Source organism: Pogona vitticeps, chromosome 4, assembly GCF_051106095.1.
Source record: "Pogona vitticeps strain Pit_001003342236 chromosome 4, PviZW2.1, whole genome shotgun sequence".
NCBI lineage: Eukaryota > Metazoa > Chordata > Lepidosauria > Squamata > Agamidae > Pogona > Pogona vitticeps.
In genome coordinates, this window is record NC_135786.1 from 117,715,207 (window position 1) to 117,738,952 (window position 23,746).

Below are 23,746 nucleotides of genomic sequence, written 5' to 3' on the forward strand. Positions count from 1 at the left end.
ATACACTGCTCATTTTCAAAGTATATGCATGATCACGAAATGGACTTAATTTTCTACAACAGATGTTCAATTTTATTTGCTGGTTTAGCTTAATTAAAAAGTGGTAGCATGTTCTTTAGTAATGAGACTTGCATTACAAAATTTAATCTTGTCAAAGATACTGTGAGCTCTGTGGAATCTAAAATGTATATGATTTTTATATGCTTTTTGTTTTGTGGGGGCAAAATAGGAGTTAAGTCTGCCATTTTCAGGAGGGCAAGACAGCTTTTCTAGGTTTACAATGGAAATGGTGCGGCAGTACATGAAGGAAGAAGAAATGAGGGCAGCTCATCAATCCTCTCTGCTCCGACTACGTGAAAAAGCACTGAAAGAGAAGACAAAGGCAGAGCTAGCATGGCTAGAGCACCAGAAAAAGTAAGGAAACCTGGAAAACATAATGGTCTATTGCCTAGAATATCTATTATAATTTGGGGATTTATATTTACTTTGTCTTTCAATTCTGTGTGCTATGCTTCCAGACTCCTTTTTGTTTTGGATGCCTTGAGAGATAGATTTGTCTGAAATTTGGTTTTAAATGTATTTGTTCTGGTTATAAGGAAAGGATTACTTAATTTGCTTTGTATAAATTTTATTACATTGCTGTCCTCCTATGCATTTATGAAAGGTAAAGACTCTTTCCTCATCTTATCTCTTGGAGATGATTCTTCAGGTAACTTAATACCTGGAATCCTGTTGCTTAATGTAATACGCCCTCTTACTCCTCTGTACGTAAGACTCAATTCCTCTGTATGTAGACCCATTGGAATCAACAGAACCTACAGAGGAGTTGATTCACCAGATCCTCACTGATTCAGTGGGCCTACTCTAATGTGACTTACTACACTAAGCAATACAGTGGTGCCTCGCTTAACGATGTTAATTGGTTCCAAAAAACCCATCGCTATGGGAAAACATCGTTAAGCGAAACGCATTTTCCCATAGAGATGCATTGAAACCAGTTAATCCGTTCCAATAGGCACGGATTGCGGTCCTTAAGCGAAAAAACCCATAGAAAACATTGTTAAGCGATACAATGTTTCCTCCATTAGAATGCATTGAAGCCTATTCAATGTATTTCAATGGTTTTGCGATGTCCATTTTTGCAAATTTAAGTGTGTCTTAAAAGGTTCAAAAACTGTTTTAAATGCTTGGAATCGTTAGTGCACCTTCTAAAACGGGTGCAAACTTAATTTGGCTTTGATCTGACTTTTCGTTAATTTTTGCTGAATTTTTTTCCCCCACCAACTTTTGACAGCTGTCAAATTTGACAGCTCCGTGCTTTCCTATGGGGGAGAAAAAAATTCACAAAAAATTAACGAAAAGTCAGCAACTGTTTTAGATGCTTGGGTTCGTTAGAGCACCTTCTAAATCGTGTGCAAACTTAGTTTGGCTTTGTTCTGAGTCTTCGTTAATTTTTTGTGAATTTTATCCTCCCCCATTAAAATGCATTGAGCCCAACTTTTGACAGCTGTCAAAAGTTGGTTTCAATGCTTTCCTATGGGGGAGAAAAAAATTCACCACAAGTTAACGAAAAGTCAGATCAAAGCCAAATTAAGTTTGCACACGTTTTAGAAGGTGCACTAACGATTTCAAGCATTTAAAACATTTTTGAACATTTTAAGACACTTTTAAAATTGAAAAAACGGAGATCGTTAAGCGAAACAGGGGACCTAAAAATGCATTTGTTATGTGAAGCATGGTCCCGAAATCGCTAAGTGAGAATCGCCCATAGGAAACATCGTTAAATGATGCATAGAATTCTTTAAAAAAAACATTGTTAAGCGAAAACATCGCTAAACGAGGCAATCGTTAAGCGAGGCACCACTGTATTGGGGCTTATTTTCAGGTTACCGTATTTTTTGCTCCATAAGACGCACCTGACCTTAAGACGTACATAATTTTAGAGGAAGAAAACAGGGAAAATATATTCTGAACCAAATAGTGTAATAAAACATTTAATAAACTATAACAGAATAACATTTAAACCATGTAAAGTGAACAGCAGTCAGCAGTGGCATTAAGAACCATTACCACTGTCATTAACAAGTGGAGAGACTTAAGGCTTTGTGTACTCTAGTTTATGTACCATAAATTTGTGTACCATAAATTTAATTCAAGTACATATAGACCATTATCAGCCAGTGATAAGACCTATACCACTCTACCTATATTTTACATTTCCTTTCATCCACCTCCTCCCCATGCTTATAGAAATGTCTCAGTGACAGATGAGATTGTTGTGCAACTCTGCCCAGCTACAGCTCAAGCCTATATTAAGTTAGAAATGGTTTGTCTGATTTGGCACTGCATTTAGTTGTGTGGAGGATAAATAGTGGAATTAAACTATTTAATAGCTGGTTTTCCTTATTCACTTTAGGTTATGCAAAAGAACAGCAACACAAAGCTTAATCTGATCCCATTCACCAGCAGTAGCACATGCTCAGCATAAGACCAAATCTCCATTTTCTGACATAATTGAACATTTATAGCATGCAAGGCACAACCGGTTAGGCCACACAAAGCCATGAACAATGTTCTTGGTGAGCCAAAAAACTGAATACAAACTATAGTAGCTGAAATCAGGAAGCAGGTACTTTAATCCAGTTAGAAATCACGAGGCACAGTTAGTTTCCTTGCTGCAACACCCTTTGGAAATACATTCTCTATTAGATGCCCAGAACTAGTTGAAAAGTTTGCAAGTTGAATCCAAATTTCCCATAGAAATGCATTGAAAATTAATTAATGCATTTTATGTGGGGGAAAAGGTCAGAAACTTTAAAAAACTTAAAAGAAAGTCACTTACCAGGTACTGTAGACTGAGCCTGGCTCTTCACAGTTCCTTGGTAGACCCCAGAACAGCCAAAAAAAGAGCCCCAAACAGCTAAAAGCCAGTAGGCGGACGGCAGCCATTTTGTGCTCTTCTCTGCTCCTGCTCTTGCTCCTTTCCCCTCCCCTCTCCCCACCTAACAGTTGATCGGCGCTGGTCTGAACGGCTTCCCAGGCAGCTTTTAAAGCAAGTACTGGTATGCATGTTTCTACACAAGCAGGTTTCAACTCAAACGGAGCACCTTTTCACCCAAGCACTAACCCCAAACAAACAGCTTCTAAACTAAATTTTACATTTTAAAACAACAATACCAGGCAGTCCCAGGTCTCTCTCCCAGCTCTCTAACTGCTTGGACTAGCAAGGAAGCTGACAAACAGCCTCTTCACTAACTGAAAGTTTGAATTTCCCCACTTTCCCTGCCTTCCCCGCATATTAGGTATGCTAATATCTGTGCACTGGAGATTTGTGGGAGGAACATCCAGCCCCTGATGGGGGTCCTGTGGGGCACCCCAAAACACTGAGTAGCTCTTTTGGCCTCTTTCGGGACTGGGGCTGTGCAGCCCTGTTCTGATCAGGAGGTACAGCCGGGGGGGTCACCATGCCTTTGGGGGACAGGGCACAGAAAGGGGCAGGAGGTTCAGGGGCCATTCCAACTCATACCTGGCAGGGGAGATACCATGATCATCAAAGTGCTCATCTATTGCACTTTGGATGTGCTGACTCCTGTGATTTCCCCAAATGTGAGAAAATCAACTGCCTAAGTGGGGGAATGTGTTTGTGGTTTCCCCTGGTCTTTCTAGAATCACTCTTTCCCCTTTGGTCCTTGGCTGTTTTCACTGCCTGCTGCCATAGGCCTGTTGGCCTTGCTGGTTTTCCAGGTGGGCTCCAGGAAGCAGATCCTGGAAAGCCAGCAGTGCAGAATGGTGAGGTCCAAATAGCAAGCAGTCTCTGGTGCCAGTTCAGAGGCCTCCCAGCATGGCAGTGGGAGGCTTCTGGGTGGTGGTAGTTGAACCCTTTTTTTACTGTATTCGCTCCATAAGACGCACATAATTTCTCCCCCGCTATTTGGGGGGGAAGTACGTCTTATGGAGCGAAAAATATGGTACATCTTATTTTTGGGAAACAGAGTAGAACAGTCTTCAAGAATAAACATTTAATGATCTTTGCTTTAGAAAATCTGAGGCTTTGATCTCCTTAATGACTGTACTAAACATAAACAAAACATACATAATTCAATTCAGGACAATGGTTTTGGAGTCATAAATATGTTGTTATGAATCAGCATTGCAGAAATATAGGATGGGAAAGTATGAGTGGTATGTTAGGGTCTGGGACTACCTTTACAGGGGTTGACTAACTCACTGGTTCTTAACCTTTGTAACTCAGATGTTTTTGGACCTTCACCATCAGTTCTGCTGGCTGAGTTTTCTGGGAGTTGCAGTTCAAAGACACCTGAGTAACAAAGGTTAAGAACCACTGGACTAACTCAAGGTTTAATACGGGATGCAGTAAGATATCCACATATATTTTTCTAGAGCCAATACACGTAAGAACTATCTAAATTACTACTGAATATTAAATTATTCAATATTAATCGGTCAGAACAAGTTATAACAGACATAACATTTTGCTTCCAGAGGATCCTTGTATGAGGATAGGCAAGTTGTAATCATGCATGACCATGTATTGTTGCTCTTGTATCTTTAAAGTAAACGTTTCAACCCTTATTTTTAAACTCTAAATTCAGAATAAATTTTGCAGTCTAAACTGCTACTTAATGATACAATGAAGATCTTAAAAAGTAACCAACTGTGTGACTTCATATGTTAGTTATTCCTGGATTTACTTTCCCCAGCTGATGAAAAAAGATTCTGGTTTCTTTTTACATTGTTAACATTGTAGTTAGGCATGGCAGAGGGATGTACGTTAGTATTTTATCAATGCATAAGTAGAAGAATATAAAATGGCAACTGTAGTCCAAGAAAAATTGCATTGCCCATATGACAGAAAATGAAGGCTTTTCCTATTGACTCTTTCAGGCATTTACGAGACAAAGGAGAGGATGACAAAATGCCACCTATCCGGAAAAAACAACGTGGGCTACTTCTGAAGCTGCAGCAGGAGAAAGTAAAAATAATTTTTAAGTTTGATTTTGTCTGTTGTTACTTTGCCTATGTAACAAAAGACACAGAATAATCAAAAGATGATGTAGTTTAGCAGAATTTCAGTTATTCTGCTGATTACCGTGGGGGTAAGTGGGGGGGGTAAGTGTGCGTCTTATGGAGCAAAGGCCATGATTTTGCTCCCACTGGCCCCGTGGGGGGGGAGCATCGCAAAGGTTTGAGTGAGCCTTCCAGGACCCTTGCAACACTCCCTCCACCCCCACACAGGGCTAGCGTGGGCGAAATCGCCACCTTCTGGGAGTCTTTTGAGGCTTGGGAAGCTTCAGAAGACTCCCAGAAGGTGGTGATTTCACTCCCTCTGACCCCTGGGGGGCAGGGTGAGTCTCTAAAGGGTCCTAGGTGGTGTTCCAGGACCCTTTAGAGACTCACCCTGCCCCCCCCGGGCCAGAGGGGGTGAAATCACCACCTTCTGGGACTCTTCTGAAGCTTCTCAAGCCCCAAAGAGTCCCAGAAGGTGGCGATTTTGCCCCCTCTGACCCCCCAGGGGGGCAGGGTGAGTCTCTAAAGGGTCCTATGGAGTGTTCCAGGACCCTTTAGAGCAGGGGTCTCAAACATGCGGTCTGGGGGCCATTTGCCTTGCCTGCCCCCCCCAAAGCGCCCACACATCCTCTGCTGTCAAGAGTAAAAAAAAGCCTTGCCTCGCTCACCGGCTGTCTCCCAGGACAGCACCTCTTGCACCCTCCATCCAGAACTGCAGCCTGCCAGCCGGCCCACCTGTCTGTGGGCGGCTTCCTCGGGCTCTTGCTCCGCTTGGCGGAAAATCTGATGCGGCCCAGCCTCACCCAGACTCTGTCTCTAGCGGCCCCCAGGTAAATTGAGTTTAAAACCCCTGCTTTAGAGACTCACCCTGCCCCCCCCCCCCCGGGAGGCCAGAGGGGACGAAATTGCCACCTTCTGGGACTCTTTTGAGGCTTGGGAAGCTTCAGAAGAGTCCCAGAAGGTGGTGACTTTGCCTCCTCTGACACCCGGGGGGCAGGGTGAATCTCTAAAGGGTCCTGGAACACACCCTAGGACCCTTTGGAGGCTCACCCTGCCCCCCCCACCAAGCCAGAGGGGGCGAAATTGCCACCTTCTGGGACTCTTTTGAGGCTTGGGAAGCTTCAGAAGAGTCCCAGAAGGTGGCGATTTCGCCCCCTCTGGCCTCCGGGGGGGCAGAGTGAGCCTCCAAAGGGTCCTAGGGTGTGTTCCATAAGATGGACCTCTCCATAAGGCTCACCAATTTTTAGGAGAAGAAAACAGATTATTTTTTCCTGTTTTCTTCTCCTAAAAATTTGGTGCATCTTATGGAGAGGTGCGTCTTATGGAGCGAAAAATACAGTATATATTCTTATAAGTATCATATTAAGTAGAAATAAAGGCAGTAAAATGTGTACGTGCATCTATTTACGTACATTTCATTTAACATAATCCTGAAAGATGCCCTACAGTATTCATGCAAGAGGCCCAAATGTTTTTCATTACTGATGTTAAAGGTTTTTTTGTTCGGAATGGATACAAAAGAACTACTACACACTCTGGTGCCAGAGAGGGAAATCTCTTGCCAGAGGTCTCTTCAGTGCAGCAGCAAAAAGCCCTGCCACTGTTACTGATCTGCTGGTGGTGCTCTGATGGTAGTAGAATTATGGAGAATTTTGAGACAAAACAACGTGGGTATTCCCCCAATACAATATCAGAGCTCTAGATGCAGCAGTACCAACAGATTTTTCCCCTGCAGCAGTAAACAGGACTGCCAGATTAATTTCTTCTCCTTCGTGGTCTCTGTGAATATACACTAATGGGTTAATCTGTGCCTGAGCAGAGCAGTCTTGGAAGCTTCTATAGCTTTAAGCACTTGGTATCGGGACCTCCCACGTAGGCTATATCACCACCCCTGGCACCCAGTGCCTCAGTTCCTTTTTCGTCTGCTGCTATAGCAGCTTCCTTAGGAACTTCACATGTAAAAAATAATTATAATCCTTACCTTTCCCTTCTCTTGACCTCCCTGGCTTGATCTTTCTTCAGTAACTGTGAGTAACCTGCATGAACAAACAGATAATTGCTAATTAGCCTCAGTTAGAGGTTTCTGGTCTCTCCAAGCCTCTTTAAGAGGTTCATTTAAACAAGTTGTTTCTTCTCTGAGAAAAGTTTCTTTTGCCTTCTTAACAATCGTTCCATAAGGGGGGGAAAGCTGCTTCCAAAGCCAAGGCAACAGGCTCCAGAGCAACAACAGCTGCACCCACCTCTTTGCAATCTTTCTTTGGGTTCAAAGAAGAAGAAGAAGGTGTCTGAGACTGCTAAGTGCAGAGAGCTGGGCGCCGAGACTGGAGACATCCCGGCAGCATACAGTAGCCCTAGTTTTGCCCTTGGGAGAAGAAACGGCTCCCTGCAGCTCCCACCACCATCCCCACCTATCAGTGATATTCCTGACTGGGGTAACACCTCTTTGGAGGTTGGTGAATTGGTGCAGAACAGCCCCCATTCATCAATGGGCTCATTCACACAGCAGCCTGCTGTCTCACCTCAGCCGCCAACACCAGTGGAGGCTCATAGGAAAAGGACTCATGGGTGCTGACCCAAATGCAGGAACCCTATGGCTGTCAGGCAGACCCGAGTGGTTTTTCCTGCTCATCAATGGGGCTCTACCACGCTGACAAGTTCGAGTGGGACCCGTCTTTTTATCCAGCACCCTATTATCCAGACCCATATTTTTGGTATTGAAGCTATAAACCTTACCCGCTACCCTTTCTGCCGCCACCGCCTCCCCACTCTACCTGGCACCGTTTTTAGCCACGAGCCGAGGAACGCTATGTGCCTCCACCGACACCTCGAAGGAATAGTGCTCCTTCGAATTCTGCTCTGGCAGCGGGAGCAAAGCGGCCACAGGTTTGACTGAACCTGCAGTTAACCCATTCAGCCTTCTCCGACCCGGCAGCTGATCTTGAGACTGATCTTGGTCGGGTTCACACCGAGGAAGACTTCTTCCCAAATCGTCAGGAGGACTTACCTTGTTCGGATTGGGATTCAGAAGAGTCAGAAGGGGAGGAAGATGTTCCAACCAATCTTCCTACACCCATGTCAAAGAAGGTGTTTCAAGACATTGCACAGGATCAGACTCCACCCGTTCGTCTTGGATTCATCCCTTCCTTTTCTGAACTTATGAAGGATGTTTGGGCTACGCCCTCTACTTATCAAATCTCAAAGAGGGTCGAGATTTTATATAAGCTCGGAATAGCTCAAATGATTCTCCTTCCGATAAGGAAGGTCGTAAATTGGACATCTTTGATCGGCGATTTTTATCTCTGGTCTCCTTTGTCCTTCGTGTAGCTACCAGCCTAGCGCATCCCAGGAATGTCAAAAGCCCCACCCTCTAGGCAAGTGGGCAGACAGGGCCCTGGCCAACAAAATTGCAGGCAGGACCGCAAAACCAAGCAGTCTCTTTAGTGCACCTGACTTCTCTGTCGTTGACCAGTCAGTCCGTTTCACCCCTAGTCTTTCCAATTGGTGTTCCTTCACATCTGACACTTGGGTACTATCATAGCCACCGGCTATGACATTGCATAGCTACCAGCTATGACATATGACGATATACCCCGTCACAGGCCACTTTAAGGCCACCCCCCTCTCCCCCTTTGGAAGATGAAATTCAGGCCCTGTTAGGAAAAGATGCCATTTTCCTTTGTTAGGCATCCTTCAGTTTCAAGAGACTATGGTAACATGCTCTGTATGGAGGACTTGGAACAGCGTATAGTGTGGCTGAGAAGGCCAATTCGAGAGTGGCAGTCCCTTTCCGTGTTGTTTTGACACTGTATGCAAAGCTGGAGTGTCCTCCAGAGCACGAAGCCTGGGTAAAATAATATGGAGGATAGGCTATTACCCAAGCAGCAAATCCTCCCTCTTCACGTCGCTGAAATAGTCCAATGGAAAGGCAAGAGCCAATACAATTGGTTCCAGTGCCATCGCAGGAGTTGGCAGAATGACACAAACTGCCTCCGGGATTCTGGATTTTGCCTCGAGGTTAACTCCTGAAGCCTTTTCTTTTGCACCATCCCCAAAAAGGATGGAGGCCTCTAGCCCATCCTTGACCTTAGAGGCCTGAATTCTTTCATTACTCCACGAAGATTCCGTATGGTTTCTCTGGACTCTGTTATTCACATATTACATCCAGGGGATTGGTTAACTGTGATTGACCTGAAAGATGCTTATTTTCATGCTAGCATCCAGTCAGACCATCAACACTTTCTCAGGTTTTCAGTTGGAGGAATCACTGTTTACTTGTATTTGAATAACTGGCTCCTGGTCGCTGTGTCCAGATCACAAGCTTGTAAATGCATGTCCTTGGCACTGTCTTTTTTGTCAGCATCAGGACTAAGGGTCAATATAGAGAAGTCAACTTTGCAACCTACACAACGTGTAAATTAGATTGGTGCGACTTTGGACGCTTTCTTGGGGCAAGCTTTTCTCCCTGACAACAAGATTGTGAAAAAGTTTGGTGGTTATGCTCCTTTTCTTCAGGCGCTTGGATCTCTGCCTACAGGTCCAGTGACTTCTGGGGCCGATGGCATCTACCACACCTGTGGTACAGCATGTTCGACTGAAGATGCAGTCCCTTCAAGCCTGGTCTCTCTCTTTCAGACATCTTGTGACCACCCATCCGCATTGCTCCAGGTTACACCAGTAATTGCTGCACAACCGGACAGGTGGAGATGACCCCCAACCTACAGATAGGGAGACCCTTTGGTCTCTTGTCCCCGATAATTCACAATTAACTGAGGATGCCAGCCCTTCAGGCTGGGGGGCTTGTCTACGCCACCACGATGTCAACGGCCGCTGGCCCACAATAGAAGCCAGCCTCCATATCGACGTGCTGGAGCTCCTGGCAATCACTAAGGCCTTTTGAACCTTCGAGCGCCTACTCCATGGTCCAGGTCGCATAAGACAGTGCCACTGCAGTTCATTATATAAACAAGCAGGGCAGCACTCACTCGTTACGCCTTCTCCTTCACGCCATCAACCTTTCAGAATGGTATTATGCTCGCCACATTTGTCCAGTGGCTGTACATTTGACAGGCAGGAACAATTCCTTAGCAGACCATCTCAGCAGACTACAGTTCTGCTCTCACGAGCAGGCTCTCTACGATGCCATTTTTCACCGCCTCTGTTGTTGATGGGGGACTCCAGACATAAATGTTTTCGCATCCTGGATGAACAAGAAGTGGGGCAGGTTCTGCTCCCGGGCCGGCATCGGCCGCAACTCCCTAGGGTACGCCTTCCTGATGAATTGGTCATGGGGCCTCCTCTACATGTTTCCACCTTCCCCCTTCTTCAAAGGACTGTTGTTTGGGTCTGACATGAGAGTGCAAATGTCATGCTTGGTCGCCTCGCCAGCCATGGCTCTCAATCCTGCTCCTGTGAGCCGTGGAATCAGGCTGCAGCTGGTCCCTCATCTACTGTGTCGAGACAAGGATTGTGCCAGACGCCAGCCGGGCTGTTGCCCATTCAAGCCCTCGATACTTAGGGCGGGCTGATACTGAGTTTCCATTTGAACAGGAGTCTGATCATGAAACTCCTAGAAAGCGTACTGCGAAGCGCAATCACACCGTTCCGTACCAGCCTTGGGATGAGGGCAATGCGTACCGTCTGCAGGGACCACCACAGTTTGGTCATCCTTTCTACACTCCGTTCCAACCATATCCATACCATGATTACGCCTATCCTTCGGAGTTTCCAACATCCAGTGCTCCTCAAGCACCGTGGCACCATACCGTGGCTCCTCCTATCCCATGTCAGCCACAAACTCAGCATTTTTCCACACCCCAGGCACCATCCCGTAAGAGGCGATTTCCTACAGTACCTACAGCACTCTCCAAGCATGCTAAGTACAGTGTCAGGCATTCTTCGGTCCGGGCTACAACGCTTTACTCTGGTCCTGATGCCCACTGTTCCCTTCTCCCCATCCACCCAATCGGATGCGGACATGGTACCAGAAGACACAGTACCGAGGCGTTCCCCTTCGCTTGCCTTGCAGTCATCTAACCTTCTACAGTATCTAGTGACTCTGACGTCCAACTCGATGCACAGATCCCTCAACAAGAACGGGACCTCGTCTTCCATGATATGGAGCAGGATATAGCTTCCCTTCCTAGCCTCAGCCTTATTCCAGCACTCTTCAAACTGGTGAAATCTTCTAGGGACAAACCTCCTACGATGGTTCAGGTGCCACGTAAAATTGAGCACCACTATAAGACACATGGTTTGGACTCTAACTTCCTTGCCAAACATCCTTCACCCAATTCCATCGTGGTAGAAGCTACACAATACAAATCCCATACCCGATCATCGGCTACACCTATTGACAAAGAGGGAAAGAAATCAGACACCTTTGGAAAAAAACTATTCATTTGCTGCAATGTTAATAAAAATTGCCAACTACCAAGTGGCCATGGGCGCTTATCAGAAGCACTTGTGGGACACGATAGTTCCAATGCTACAATCCTTGCCTGATCCCTCAAAAACAGAAGCCCTTAACATTTACGAAGAGGCTAATAGCCTTACCAGACAACAGCAATTCGCTGCAAAGCACACAGCAGACATCGCCTCCAAGTCCATGCTGACTGCCATTGCTGTTAGACGCCAGGCCTGGCTCAGAACAGCTAATATCCTGGACGACACTAAAACGAAAATCGAGGAACTTCCCTTCAATGCTGCCAGACTGTTCAATTCCAAAACTGACGAAACTATGGAAAACATCCATAAAATGAGAAAGACAGCGAAATCCTATGTACCATACCAACCGTATCGGTACCAGAAGCAAGCTTACAGAAAACCAAAGTACCAATCATCTACTCAGTACCAGCCTTCTCGGTACACCAAGCAGCAACTGGACCGCACTTACCAAACCCAGCAGTCCGCTACTCCACTATTCAAGCAACAACGCTTCCGCAGCCCCAAGCAGTCCTTTCATAAGACTCAGCACAGGGGTAAGCAATTTCCATAACTCTTCATTTTCTACAAGACTGTCCCCATTCTTGCAAGAATGGAAAAACATCACTACTGACAACTGGGTCCTGTTCCGGTTCCATCATGACACCTTCTAATTCACTGCTGTACCGTTCGGGCTATCCATGGCCCCCTGGACATTCACAAAATGCATGGCACCAGTCGTCGCATACCTACAAACTCAAGGGATAAATTTTTTTCCCTTACATCGATGACTGGCTTCTGGTAGCTCAATCCTACCACGTAGCCCTCGCTGCCACAGACTTCACTTTCGCCATTCTGGACAAATTAGGGCTAAAAATCAACGCAAAAAAAAAAAATCCAACCTAATACCTTCCCAACTAGTCTCCTACATAGGAGCAACTTTGGACTCCATTCGCACAAGGGCGGTTTTGCCACTACAGCGTATCCGCAAGATCTGGGCAGCCGTGAGCAAGTTCAAACCGCTCACAACACTGACAGCGCACGATGTTCAGCACGTCCTAGGAATCATGGCATACCACTGTGGTGGTACCATATGCGAGACTCGAACTCAGACCCCTGCAGTCTTGCTTCATCACTCAGTTCAATCCCGTGATGGACCCACAATCAAAGAGGCTAAAAATCCCTCCTCATGTAGCTCGACATCTCTTCTGGTGGACGAGACCCAGCAATCTGTCACGGGGAAAACCGTTCCACCCTCCACACCTCTCCATACAAGTCGTCACTGATGCCAGTCCTTCAGGTTGGGGCGCACATTGCCAAGATCTCCAAGTTCACGGCCTCTGGACTTCAACTCAAAACGCCTTACACATCAACCAGCTGGAACTGCTAGCTGCCATGAAGGCCTTCCACACATCCAACGTCATGCAGTACAACTGATAACAGACCATACCACAGTGATGCACTACATCAACAGGCAAGGTGGAAGTTGATCCAGACCTCTCCTCAAATTGACCATCCAATTCTGGAAATGGTGCCTGTAACGGGCAGCCATGACCTCACCTGTCCGTCACAGCTGGGCAGTGAATCATCAGCCAATGGTGTGACGGAGGGTGGAATTGAAGGGGAAGAGCTGGTATAAAAAGGGGGGTGAAGAGTGTGTGAGGGCAGATTGGAGATTGAGATTGAGTTATAGGGTTTTGTTAGAGGCCTGCGTGCCTGAGTGTCAGTGAGGGAAAGTCTATATGTTTAATTAAATTGTGAAAGTAATTTATATTGTGATTATAGTCCAGTGATTTTCATATTTTTATTTTGTAATCAATAAATCAGTTTTGTTTTTGAAGAAACCCTTGTCCTTTTTCATTTAAAGGAAAGGTTGGTGGCAGCCAGAGAGTGTAGTGGTGTGGTGGGCATTCTGAGAGGTCTGAGTAGGTAGTGACATCAGAGTGCTGAGCCACGTTACAGTGCCGTTCTCATGACATCTTCCCGCAATCAATCCATATCGCATACAAGGACAACTCCCTGGCGGACCACTTAAGCAGGCTCCCCACCAGGATGCACGAATGGACCTTAGACCAGGCAGTTTTCCTCGACTTTTGCAAATGTTGGGGACAGCCTACACTGGACCTCTTCGTGTCCCACCTCAACACCAAGTGCGCCTGATACTGCTCCAGGGCGGGCATGGACTCTTCCTCCCTAGGAGATGCTTTCCTCATACCATTGTCAGGAGAGCTAACGTACCTGTTTCCTCCAATACCACTAATTCTCAGGACGGTAACCAGAATCATTCAGTACCGAACAGATGCAATCCTCATTGCCCCATGGTAGCCGAGGCAACTGTAGTTCGCTCACCTATCAGAAATAGCAGAAGAAGTATACCACCTACCTCAGATACCGTCCCTCCTATCACAGAACAACGGGGCTCTTCTCCATCCCGATGTCCGGTCCCTTCACCTGACGGTGTGGAGGATAATCCCCAATTCCATGAAATACTAGATCAGGCACGAAAGCCTTCCACTTCTCGCCTATATAAGGGCAAATGGAAAGCCTTTACCAAGTTTGCCCAAACTAAAGGCATGACCACAGTACCGGCATCTCTACACACGGTACTTACCTTCCTGTTGCATCTCTTCAACATGGGACTTGCTCACTCCACTCTTAAAGTTTACATTTCGGCGATCATTGCTCACCAACCTCCTTGATCGAACTCCGCCAGACTTTTTTCCGACCCTACACTTAAAAGATTCTTAAAAGGTCTCCAAAGCATATGACCTCCTTCTCAAAACATCGCACCACAATGGTCCCTCCTATTGGTACTGGAAGCCCTCACCAAACCACCATTTGAACCTATGGCTACAAGTTCGGAAAGGCTACTCTAGTTTAAAACTGCATTTCTAGTAGCTATCACTTCAGCTAGAAGAGCAAGTGAGCTCGCCGCTTTAAGGTCAGACGCTCCTTACCTTCAGATACACAGATAAGGTCACTTTGTATTTGGACATTTCCTTCCTACCAAAGGTGGTATTGGACTTTCATGTCAATCAGCCCATTGTGCTTCCAACATTGTTCCCTTCTCCAACTACACCGCTGGAGCGTAAACTCCATTCCCTCGATGTCAGAAGGGCCCTTGCCTTCTACTTGCATCGTACCAAGCATATCAGGCGATCTCCGTGTCTGTTCCTGTGCTACCACGGGCCACACAAAGGTGCTCCCGCTTCCTCTCAATCAATATCGAGATGGATTGTTCAGCTTATACAGCTGGCTTACCAGCTGGCTCAGGAGCCTGCCCCATTGGGGTTGAAGGCCCATTGTACCACAGCGGTTTCCACCTCAACGGCATTATTCAAAGGTGTCCAACTGCAAAACATATGCAAAGCAGCCACCTGGCCTACCCCTCTGATGTTCGCCAGACACTACTGACTGGACGTCAGAGCCAAAAATGATGCGGAGTTTGGACGGGCAATACTGTCATCCTTGATACCGTGACGGCCCTCCTTCCAGTGAGTACAGCTTGCTATTCACCCAATTGTGTGCATTCACAGAGACCACTACGAAAAAAGTTAGGTTACTTATCTGTAACTTTGGTTCTTCTAGTGGTACTCTGTGAATTCACACATCCCTCCCTTCCTCCCCTCTATCCGTCATGGTACCGTTCTATGATACCATGCTTATCTAATTTATATGGTAATGGCAGATTTAGGGAACTGAAAGGAAGATGGAGGAGTCGGGGCTTATATACCTTGTGGGGGGAGCTAATTGACTTTTTTCTAAAGCTCTAGAATCTTCCGGATGTCCTGCGCAGGCGCAGGATTAACCCAATTGTGTGAATTCACAGAGTACCACTAGAAGAACCAAAGTTACAGGTAAGTAACCTAACTTTATGGTGGCACAAACAGAAAAGGAACCACTGTCCTTGCTCAAACAATTTGAGTCCCAAACTCCAAGGAGATACAGGGATGCCGGAGAATGGAGAGATTCCAAAGTTTAGTCAGTCCTTTAGGAGCTAAGATGAGCCCAAGACTCTCAGCTAGGCCCTGACTAACACTTCTTCCTCAAATCCACCTCCTTTATTAAGAAAAGCAACACACACAGACAAATCCATGAGTTTAAACTCAGGCTAATCTGGGCTCTATATCAGGTAGCAAATACACATGGCCAAATCAGAAAGACTAGTCTGTTCAAGAAACCAATGCATGCAATTCTAAATCATTACTGTTTTATTTTAAAAAGGATGGTTCAGAAAAGAATTCAGATTATTGTAAAGTAATTCAGTTAGGAACATTTTTATAACAAGGCAGACAGATCACCCCCACCACTCCAGCTGGAAAAATAAAATAATTAAAAGCATTCTAAGCTAGAATAATGCATAAGCATAGTCATTCTTACGTTCCTGTGATTCCATAGTCCATGATCCACCAGGAAAAGTTAGATTCCAGTTATAATCTAAAAGTTATAATCCATTTTGGGAAAAAGCATGTGTCTGTCCTTTCTCAGTCAAACTCCATCTTTTTTTCTCCTTCTCCCCACTTCCTTCTCCTTCCCAGGATGCTTCATAAGGAACACCTCCTCCTGGGTCTTGTTGTCCTGCCTAACTTTCTCATGGAAGCTTGAGTTGTTATGTCTTGTGGCAGAATTATTATGACTACAAGGAATGTAACTCTTTGGCTCTCCTTAGCAACTAGATAACCAGAGAACGAAGCTTCTTTGAAACACCATGAAAAACTTTCCTACTACAGAGCAGACTTTAAATCAAGATGGATGCTGTTAAGACAATATTATGACTACAAAACCCATTCTAGCATCTCATAAAAACACAAATCATCACAGGTCCCACACATTAAAAAAGCAAGGGTCAATGGATGAAGAAAACTCAAAAGTGGAGAAAATGTGCTAAGCAGAGAGGCAGAGATTTGAGGAAGGAGAAACAGATATTTGGTGGAGAAGAAATAAGTTTTGAGCAGTACATAATGGGAGATGTACAGAAAAGAACAGAGTATATTAAATACAATAAAATGAAGAGAATGGGAAAATATATAGCATAACAGTGAAGAAAATAAGAGGCAAGAGTAGAGAGATTTTTATGTTAGAATAAACATATTACAATGAATACAAGGATAATGAGAAACCAATGAAGATATTTGGGGAGGGTGTGAAGAAATGTTGAAATAGTAACAGAAAAAGAATGAGCTGAGCAGCAGAATGAAGAACAGATATCAGAGACTGGGGAGGAGAACAGGTAAGACAAGTATGAAGATGACTACTTTTGTTTTATTGTTCTTACCCATGAAGGCTGAAATTAAGCGTCTCCAGGAAGCCAATAAGGCAGCTCGAAAGGAAAGGCAATTGATCCTTAAGCAGCAACAGGAGATAGAGCGAATACGCCAAACCACAATGAAACTACAAGAAAAGCTGAAGTCTGCAGGAGAAAATAAGTTGGTAAGCTGTACTACAAGAATTAAACTGATTACTTAGAATGAATGTGTTGATTTTCAGTTTGTGACATTGTAGTTCTCAAGTTGAAGAACGGAAGTTCCTTGGGACTGAAAAAAATAATATAAATTTCTAAATAAATAAATGAATACCTGACTGAAATTCCTGAAAAACTGTTTTTTTTTCTTTATGAGATAGTAATAGTAAACCCAGATTTTCCTTAGTGTTTAAAAGTATTGGTTAGTTATATATATATATATATATATAGCTGATACTTAGGACATTGCCATGAGCATTTCAAGACCCATCGCTCTTCTAAAATCTGCATATTACTTCCATTAACAACTTTATTGTTATATTAGTTGACACTTTATTTTCATAGGAACATCGCAGTGAAGATGATGTAAAGCAAACACATTCTTCAAGTCCACTACCAACAGATGCAGAGACCTATAGCCCTTCCTCCATCTCCAGCTGTGAAACTAATAGCATCATGCAGAAATTAAAGAAAATGCACAGCCGGATGGATGAGAAGTAACTATTTGTGCTTTGTGTTATTGATGACATAAGTAATTTGTTACGAGGTTATGTTGCTCTTCAGAATTTGTTTTTGCTTTCTATAGTTGCAGTGGTGTTTCATTTCAGCTGGCCTAGCTAATGATTTGGCATTGTACATTGACTATATGAAGGTACACAAATATGCAAAACCACCTTTCCGGCTAGTTCAGTGTCTGCACTGTCTGAGAGCAAGTGGCCCTTTAAGATCCTGTGCAGAGAAGAATCTTCTCTGTCCAGCTAGTTGAAATTCTCTATATCTAGAAATGCTGAGGACTGAACTCGTAATCTCTTGTGGGGAAAATGTGTTCTCTGCTACTAAGTTATGTATGGGCAATTGTATAATTAGAAAGCCTGAGTTCTACATAGACTTGTTACTTTAATGCAAGGGTGGGCAATTAATTTCTATAGGAGGGGCCGCATGAAAAATCTGAACTGTGTTCCGTGGCCAAACCAACTTTACTTAAAAATAAAATGAAACAGTGATGTTATGATTGTTTTTATTTTAAACTTAATCTTCACAAATACTAAAGAGGTTTTTTTGTGTTATGTTAAAGATAAGCAACTGCTCAACTTTAGACAAAAAGCTATAAATGGTTTTGATGTTCAAAACTGTCCGCAGGCCGGATAGGAGCGGCTCGCAGGCTATATGTGGCCATCGGGCCGCACTTTGCCCAGGTCTGCTTTAATGCATACATAGTGTGATATTTGCCTCAGTACAACTAATAAATAGCTGGTCCTTCTTGGATCATTTCCAAGCAGAATGTGAACTTTGATTGTTAACCTTAATGACTCAAATTCATCAGAAGAACAATTGATTTCTATTGTAACATGTTGTAACATAAGATTATATATTGAGTATTCGCAAATTATTGGAAAATGTGTGCTTTAATTAAGAAATGTTTTTGAATGTTTCTTGTGTAATAGTGAACATATCTCCACCATTGAGAGTTTGCAACTACAGTGGTGCCTCGCATAACGAGCGCACCATTTAACGACAAATCCGCATAGCGATCTGTTATTTGGGATTGCTAATGCGATCGCATTGCGATGTTTTAATAGCCTAAACATCGCATTGCAATAATCGGTAAGCGTTTCGCTTACCGATCTTCGCATTGCGATGTTTGCGGAACAGCTGATCGGTGGTTCCAAAATGGCCGCCGGGTGCCCAAAATGGCCACCGCAACCATTTTTGCGTGATTTCCTCGCTTACCAAGGTGGCAAAAATGACGGTGAGTTTTCGCCCCATAGGAACGCATTAAACAAAGTTTAATGCGTTTCTATGGGGTTCCCCCCCCCGCATTGCGATGTTTCCGGATAGCGACGATTAATCCGGAACGGATTAACATCGCTATGCAGGGCACCACTGTATAATATTACCTATTAGAAATAGGACAGAAACCTGACAACAGTTGTGTCAGGCACCTCTAAATATAATTGTGAACATTTTCAGCTGCAGGAATTTTTTCCTCTCTTCCTAGCCCCTTCCCAGGTTTTAGGGATTGGAACTGCATACAGGGCTTTGGTGTGTGTACCAAATTTTGAGAAACATGAAATGGTTTTGTGCCTTCCACTCAGCTTTTGCAGGGCTTTAGTGTGTGTACCACGATTTCAGTAAGAACACTAAGATCTTCCTGTGCATCATACTGTAGCTGTTCAGAATTCTGTCTCTGAAAAGTAGGAAATTGTTTGAGGAAGTTGGACATGCAGAGTTAATGCCAGTGCCTCCACTTGGACATTTGGAAAATCTCTAAAAAATGTTCTTTTCAGGGGGAGTGTCATCCTGCAGTAGAAGAAAAAGCATCTGCTTCCCATAAACATTTTTACTTGTTTTCAGAATTGCAGAGCACCACAGTTCCTCTGTTCTCTTTTTAAAAGAAACAAATAGATTGAAATTCTATTGGTGTAACTATGCCACACAATTAGGATGACATCATTAGCCCTCAACAGTCATATTGAATTGAACTGAATTGAACTGAACTGAACTGAATTGAAAGCTTCCTATCCCCCATTCTCCTTTTCAGATTCTGAAGTTCCCTATGAGTTCTTTTAGGTCTGGGGAAACCTTTGGGGTATTTGGGATGATGATAGTGAAAAGTGCCACTGCCAGTCCTGCCACTGGGATCAGGACTGCTGCTGCTAATCTGGCAGCAATTTTGGCTATTGAAGCCCCTCACCCTGGTCCCAAAGCTACTAAGGCCTTCCCCAGGTCAAAAAGAAGCTCTACAAAGACTTGGAACCTGAAGTGGATGGTAAAAAGTTTTAGTTAAATCAGATATTACCACAGGGGACTGATGACATTGTCCTACTTGTACAGTTATGTCAACAGGATTTCAGCCATAGTGTCTCAAACTAGTGTGTGTGTTTAGTGCAAGCATAGAAATCTAAATCCATTCATTTAACAATGAATTCGTTTAGTTAGTTGTGTAGTAATAACAACTGGCAGTTTAGATTTCAGTCTGAAGCCTGAGCTCTGGAAGGGTGCCAGTAAAGGAAGGCACTATTAGCACCTTATTTTGTAACATTTCCCAGAAGATAAATAAAAACAAAATTATGCTGTTGATCTTTCTTTCAATTTGCAGGATGAATGTTTTGCCAAAAAGATAGAAATGATATTTGCCTTACAATTTGCATGTGAACAGGAGCATGCTCTGTCAAAGAATTAATTCTTTGTGGTCCTAGTATATTTATTCCATCCCTAATATTGAACCTCTTAACTAAATTTTAGTGTGCTTCATAGCTTCTAGTGCCGATGAGTAGCATGGCTTTTACTTTCTAACAGCTTTGTCAGCTGTGTAATTTCTAACAGTTATGTCATGAAGACATTTCATAGTAGAGATCCTGTGCTATTATAGGGGAGTATTTTAAAAGTAACATGAGAATAATCCAAAAAAATAAAACCCACTACTAGCACAAAATGGCGCGTTATGAACTTTTTGAGTTTACTATTGAAGTTTTTAACCAGATGGTTGTACATAATGAAGCCATAATATTTTCTTTGGTGGAGTTAATGCACTTAAGTTATGACAGTTGATCAGATTCTTCATTAATTTGTGTGAGGCTAGAATGCAATTTAACACTTTGGTTCAATGAACATATAGCAAGTTTAAAAAAAATCGGTACTGAAATTATTAGACTGAATTGCAGACAAGTGCCTTCTGAACAATTTGAAGAGTGCCACTCAACATGTGGCAAAACTGGAGACTTCCTCAGTGTAGGACAACTGTTTCATAGAGAGAAGAGGCTTACAGCTAATGTAAGGTTACATTGATGTTTTTGGAGCCTTCTCTTTGTGACAGATAATACGTTTGACATTCTGAGATTCTGTGCTAGATACTCTCCTGCTCTCGCTTTTCTGTCTGTTTCTTTCTAGCTTGGCTTAAAACTCTTCCTCCTTATTTTGTAGACACTGCTCTCCTGTTCACTACTTCTTCTCTGTCTTTACGTCTCACCACTGGGCTTCTCTCAGTGTCTGTTTTCCCAACCTCCATCCCAAATTCCAGCTGTATATCTACAACCAATTGGTCAGGTAACTTTCTACCTTTTTCGGTGGTAGACTCTTTGATCGAGCATGCTCTGTTCATGTTACATGACTAGGAGACTCTTCTTCAAGATGTTCTCTCTCAAAAATCTTGACCTTTCTCACATATAGTTTAAATATTGTATTGTTGCAGATCATCATACACAGCAGTCTTCTATGTCTCAGCTAGCAAACATATAGTTAGCTAACAAGTAGCTTGAGGAAAAACTGAGCCTTAGGTGGAATTTATTGGAATTTAGTGTTTTTAGCATTGAAATCATTGAAATCATTGTTTTCAGGTTTTTTTTTTCACAGTGCGTAAATAACTTGCTATTCATTTGTTTCTGTTAAACTTTTCAAACTGATTTGGAATATAACATTCTCTACATAAGTAACTCCAAATAAGAATACAGAGTAATCGTGCAAACTAATCAAATTTGTTTTGGTTTCTATTAGTTAAAATTTCTTCTAATAATGTTGGATGTTTTCTTAAGCTTTGCATTTCTTATTTAATCTGTTGTGAGCTGCCTTGGGTCCCCTATGGGGAGAAAGGTAGCAAATAAATAAATAAACAAACAAGCAAAGATGGGGATACTGGTATGATAAGAGTATAGAGTACAAGAATACTATTCACCAATAGAAGGTTTTATGGAAAGAAGCAACTATGAATTACATAGAGTTTGGAACTCATTCCTAGCCACTTGATTGCTGTATGACCCAAATTCTAATTTTAATGTTTCAGCTTTCACAGGATACTTGCTGGTTGTTACCCATTGCCAAAGTTTCCTTTTTAATTGTAGGTTTCAGGTTTGAGTCTTCTTCATGGTGTCCGTGTATGTACACAAAAAGGGTTTGCATGTGTGCATACACTGCTTTGGAAAGTTCCAGAGCCTCAAAAGTGAAAGTATCTTTGCCTCTACCACAAGTGCAGCCCTGCTCTCCTCAGTCCACTTTTGTCTGCCGCTGCAACAGCACGCAGAGGACTGTTCTGGAGCCTCTTCCTTATGTACCTGCATCACTCCTAGCAATATGTCTTTGCCTTTCCTTCTCCCTTTCTTACCTTCTCCTACCATTTTTCTTGAAAAAAAGAAAAAAGAAAGAAAAGATTTTTAGTTGGAGAAGAAGAGATTTTTTTTCTTACTTCTGTGAGCAATCACGGTGCTCGAAAGCACACGTGAAAGCCTGGACAGAGAGCAATCAGGAGTTTGCACACGCTAAAATAGGCTGAGGGAATCCTGGAGCTCAGCTAGCCGTGCTACAACCCTCCGTCTTACAAGTCTGCCCACATAAGAACACCCTTGTACTCTCAGATGTTACTGTTAGAAGAACATGTGGGCTTTGTAGTCCTTAGACTTAACTAGCACCACTGGCAGGATTCCTTAAGTATGCTAGGCCGAGGCAGCACTCTCAGATGACCCTAAGAAAAGAGTTACTGTTCAGGAAACCAATTGATTTTTATAATCAGTATTTTATTAAAAAAAATAAGCATGTTACTAGGTATCAAAAACCAAACTAAGCCAAGGCAAGTAAATAAGCATTATGTTAGTTATTTACAACTCTGTAGTGATGCAAAGAAAACATGAAAAACAGAAAAGTGTTCAAAAACCTTACAAGAATACAAAAAGCCATTAAAAAGAATAACAACAGTTCCAGTCAAGTAATTCATCAGGAAAAACAAAATAATCCAAACATGTTATAAAAAAGGCTATAGTCCTCAGTGATTCTGTAGAATAAAAATCCTGTACCAGAAAGAAAAATGTCCCATTGTCCTTAGAAAATTACTGGAGCATAGTCCATATGAAGTATTCCATAAATAAGAGTTCATAGAGAAATAATCCATAGTCTTTAGGAAAAAGCCCATAGGTCCAAGGGTAATCCAGAATAGTATAAGGATCAGTCCATGTAAAGAGTAGTCACGATAGACTTCAGGGTTGGTCATGAAAGACATTAGAATGAGTCCCGAATGACTGAAGAGTCGGTCTTGAAAGACAATGTCCATAGGCAAAAAGTTCCTTTTTCAAGAGTAACTGGCAAGGGCTTATCGCACCTTCCCACAATGTCATCCAATCAGAGTTTGTTACTAGGCAAACAGTCCTGTTGCACCACATGACTTCTTTCCCAAACACGCCAGATGTTATTTGGGTTACTGTGGTTTAGCAAAGAGTCACAACAATTCCCATCTTCTAATCTCTCCGAGTTCTTTCTCAGGCTCTCAGAATAACATTCTCTCTGCCTGCCTAGAAAACAACCTGTCAGCATAGCATAGATACTTTATACAAAGAAACAAGATGGAACCTCTCTTGCTCATTTCTTAATTACAAACCCCATATTCCTTACAAGATTTTAATTCAAAAACCCATCTCATCACAACTGCCACTCCTCTCCTCCTCATGGCTAGTAGACATGCCCTTTCCTATTAAGGCCACTGAATACTCCTGAGGGATATCCAACTTCCAAAGCCACTGTTGTTAAAAACCTGGATCCAGTGACACTGGACAAGACCAGTAGGAATCCAGGGCTCCTTTATCCTCAAAACTGCCTTCGAAATCAACCAGGAAATTGAAGCATGGTAGCTATAAGCAATCCACAACCTCCAATGTTGAGGTGAGCAAAGGGAAGAAAAAGTGGTAGTCTGCTGACACTGAGCTTGCCATAGCCACCTTGTATTCCCGCCTGCCTATACAAGAGCCTACCTCTGCTCACAATAATGACACTCAATACAAAGTTTTGGTCAGAGGGCAAATTGTCTTAGCCCTTCTTTACTGAGTGACAGTCAAAATTGAGATCTCTCCTACTTAC

General features: G+C 43.3%; 1 protein-coding gene and 1 long non-coding RNA gene across 2 annotated transcripts in view; one reads left to right on the top strand and one right to left on the bottom strand.

The window, feature by feature from the left end:
* CEP350 (centrosomal protein 350) overlaps positions 1-23,746 on the top strand; it is a 211,492-nt gene that overhangs the window by 133,647 nt on the left and 54,099 nt on the right. The window contains exons 23-27 of the mRNA XM_078392370.1: positions 230-414; positions 4,906-4,993; positions 16,732-16,878; positions 17,255-17,406; positions 20,834-20,956. Coding sequence (XP_078248496.1) covers positions 230-414; positions 4,906-4,993; positions 16,732-16,878; positions 17,255-17,406; positions 20,834-20,956 — 695 coding nt within the window. The remainder of the gene's footprint in view (positions 1-229; positions 415-4,905; positions 4,994-16,731; positions 16,879-17,254; positions 17,407-20,833; positions 20,957-23,746) is intronic.
* LOC144588880 (uncharacterized) lies at positions 6,943-13,947 on the bottom strand. The gene is made up of 2 exons (XR_013544624.1): positions 13,832-13,947; positions 6,943-7,064 (listed from the first exon to the last, which is right to left on the bottom strand). It is a non-coding gene; the product is annotated as an uncharacterized LOC144588880 (long non-coding RNA).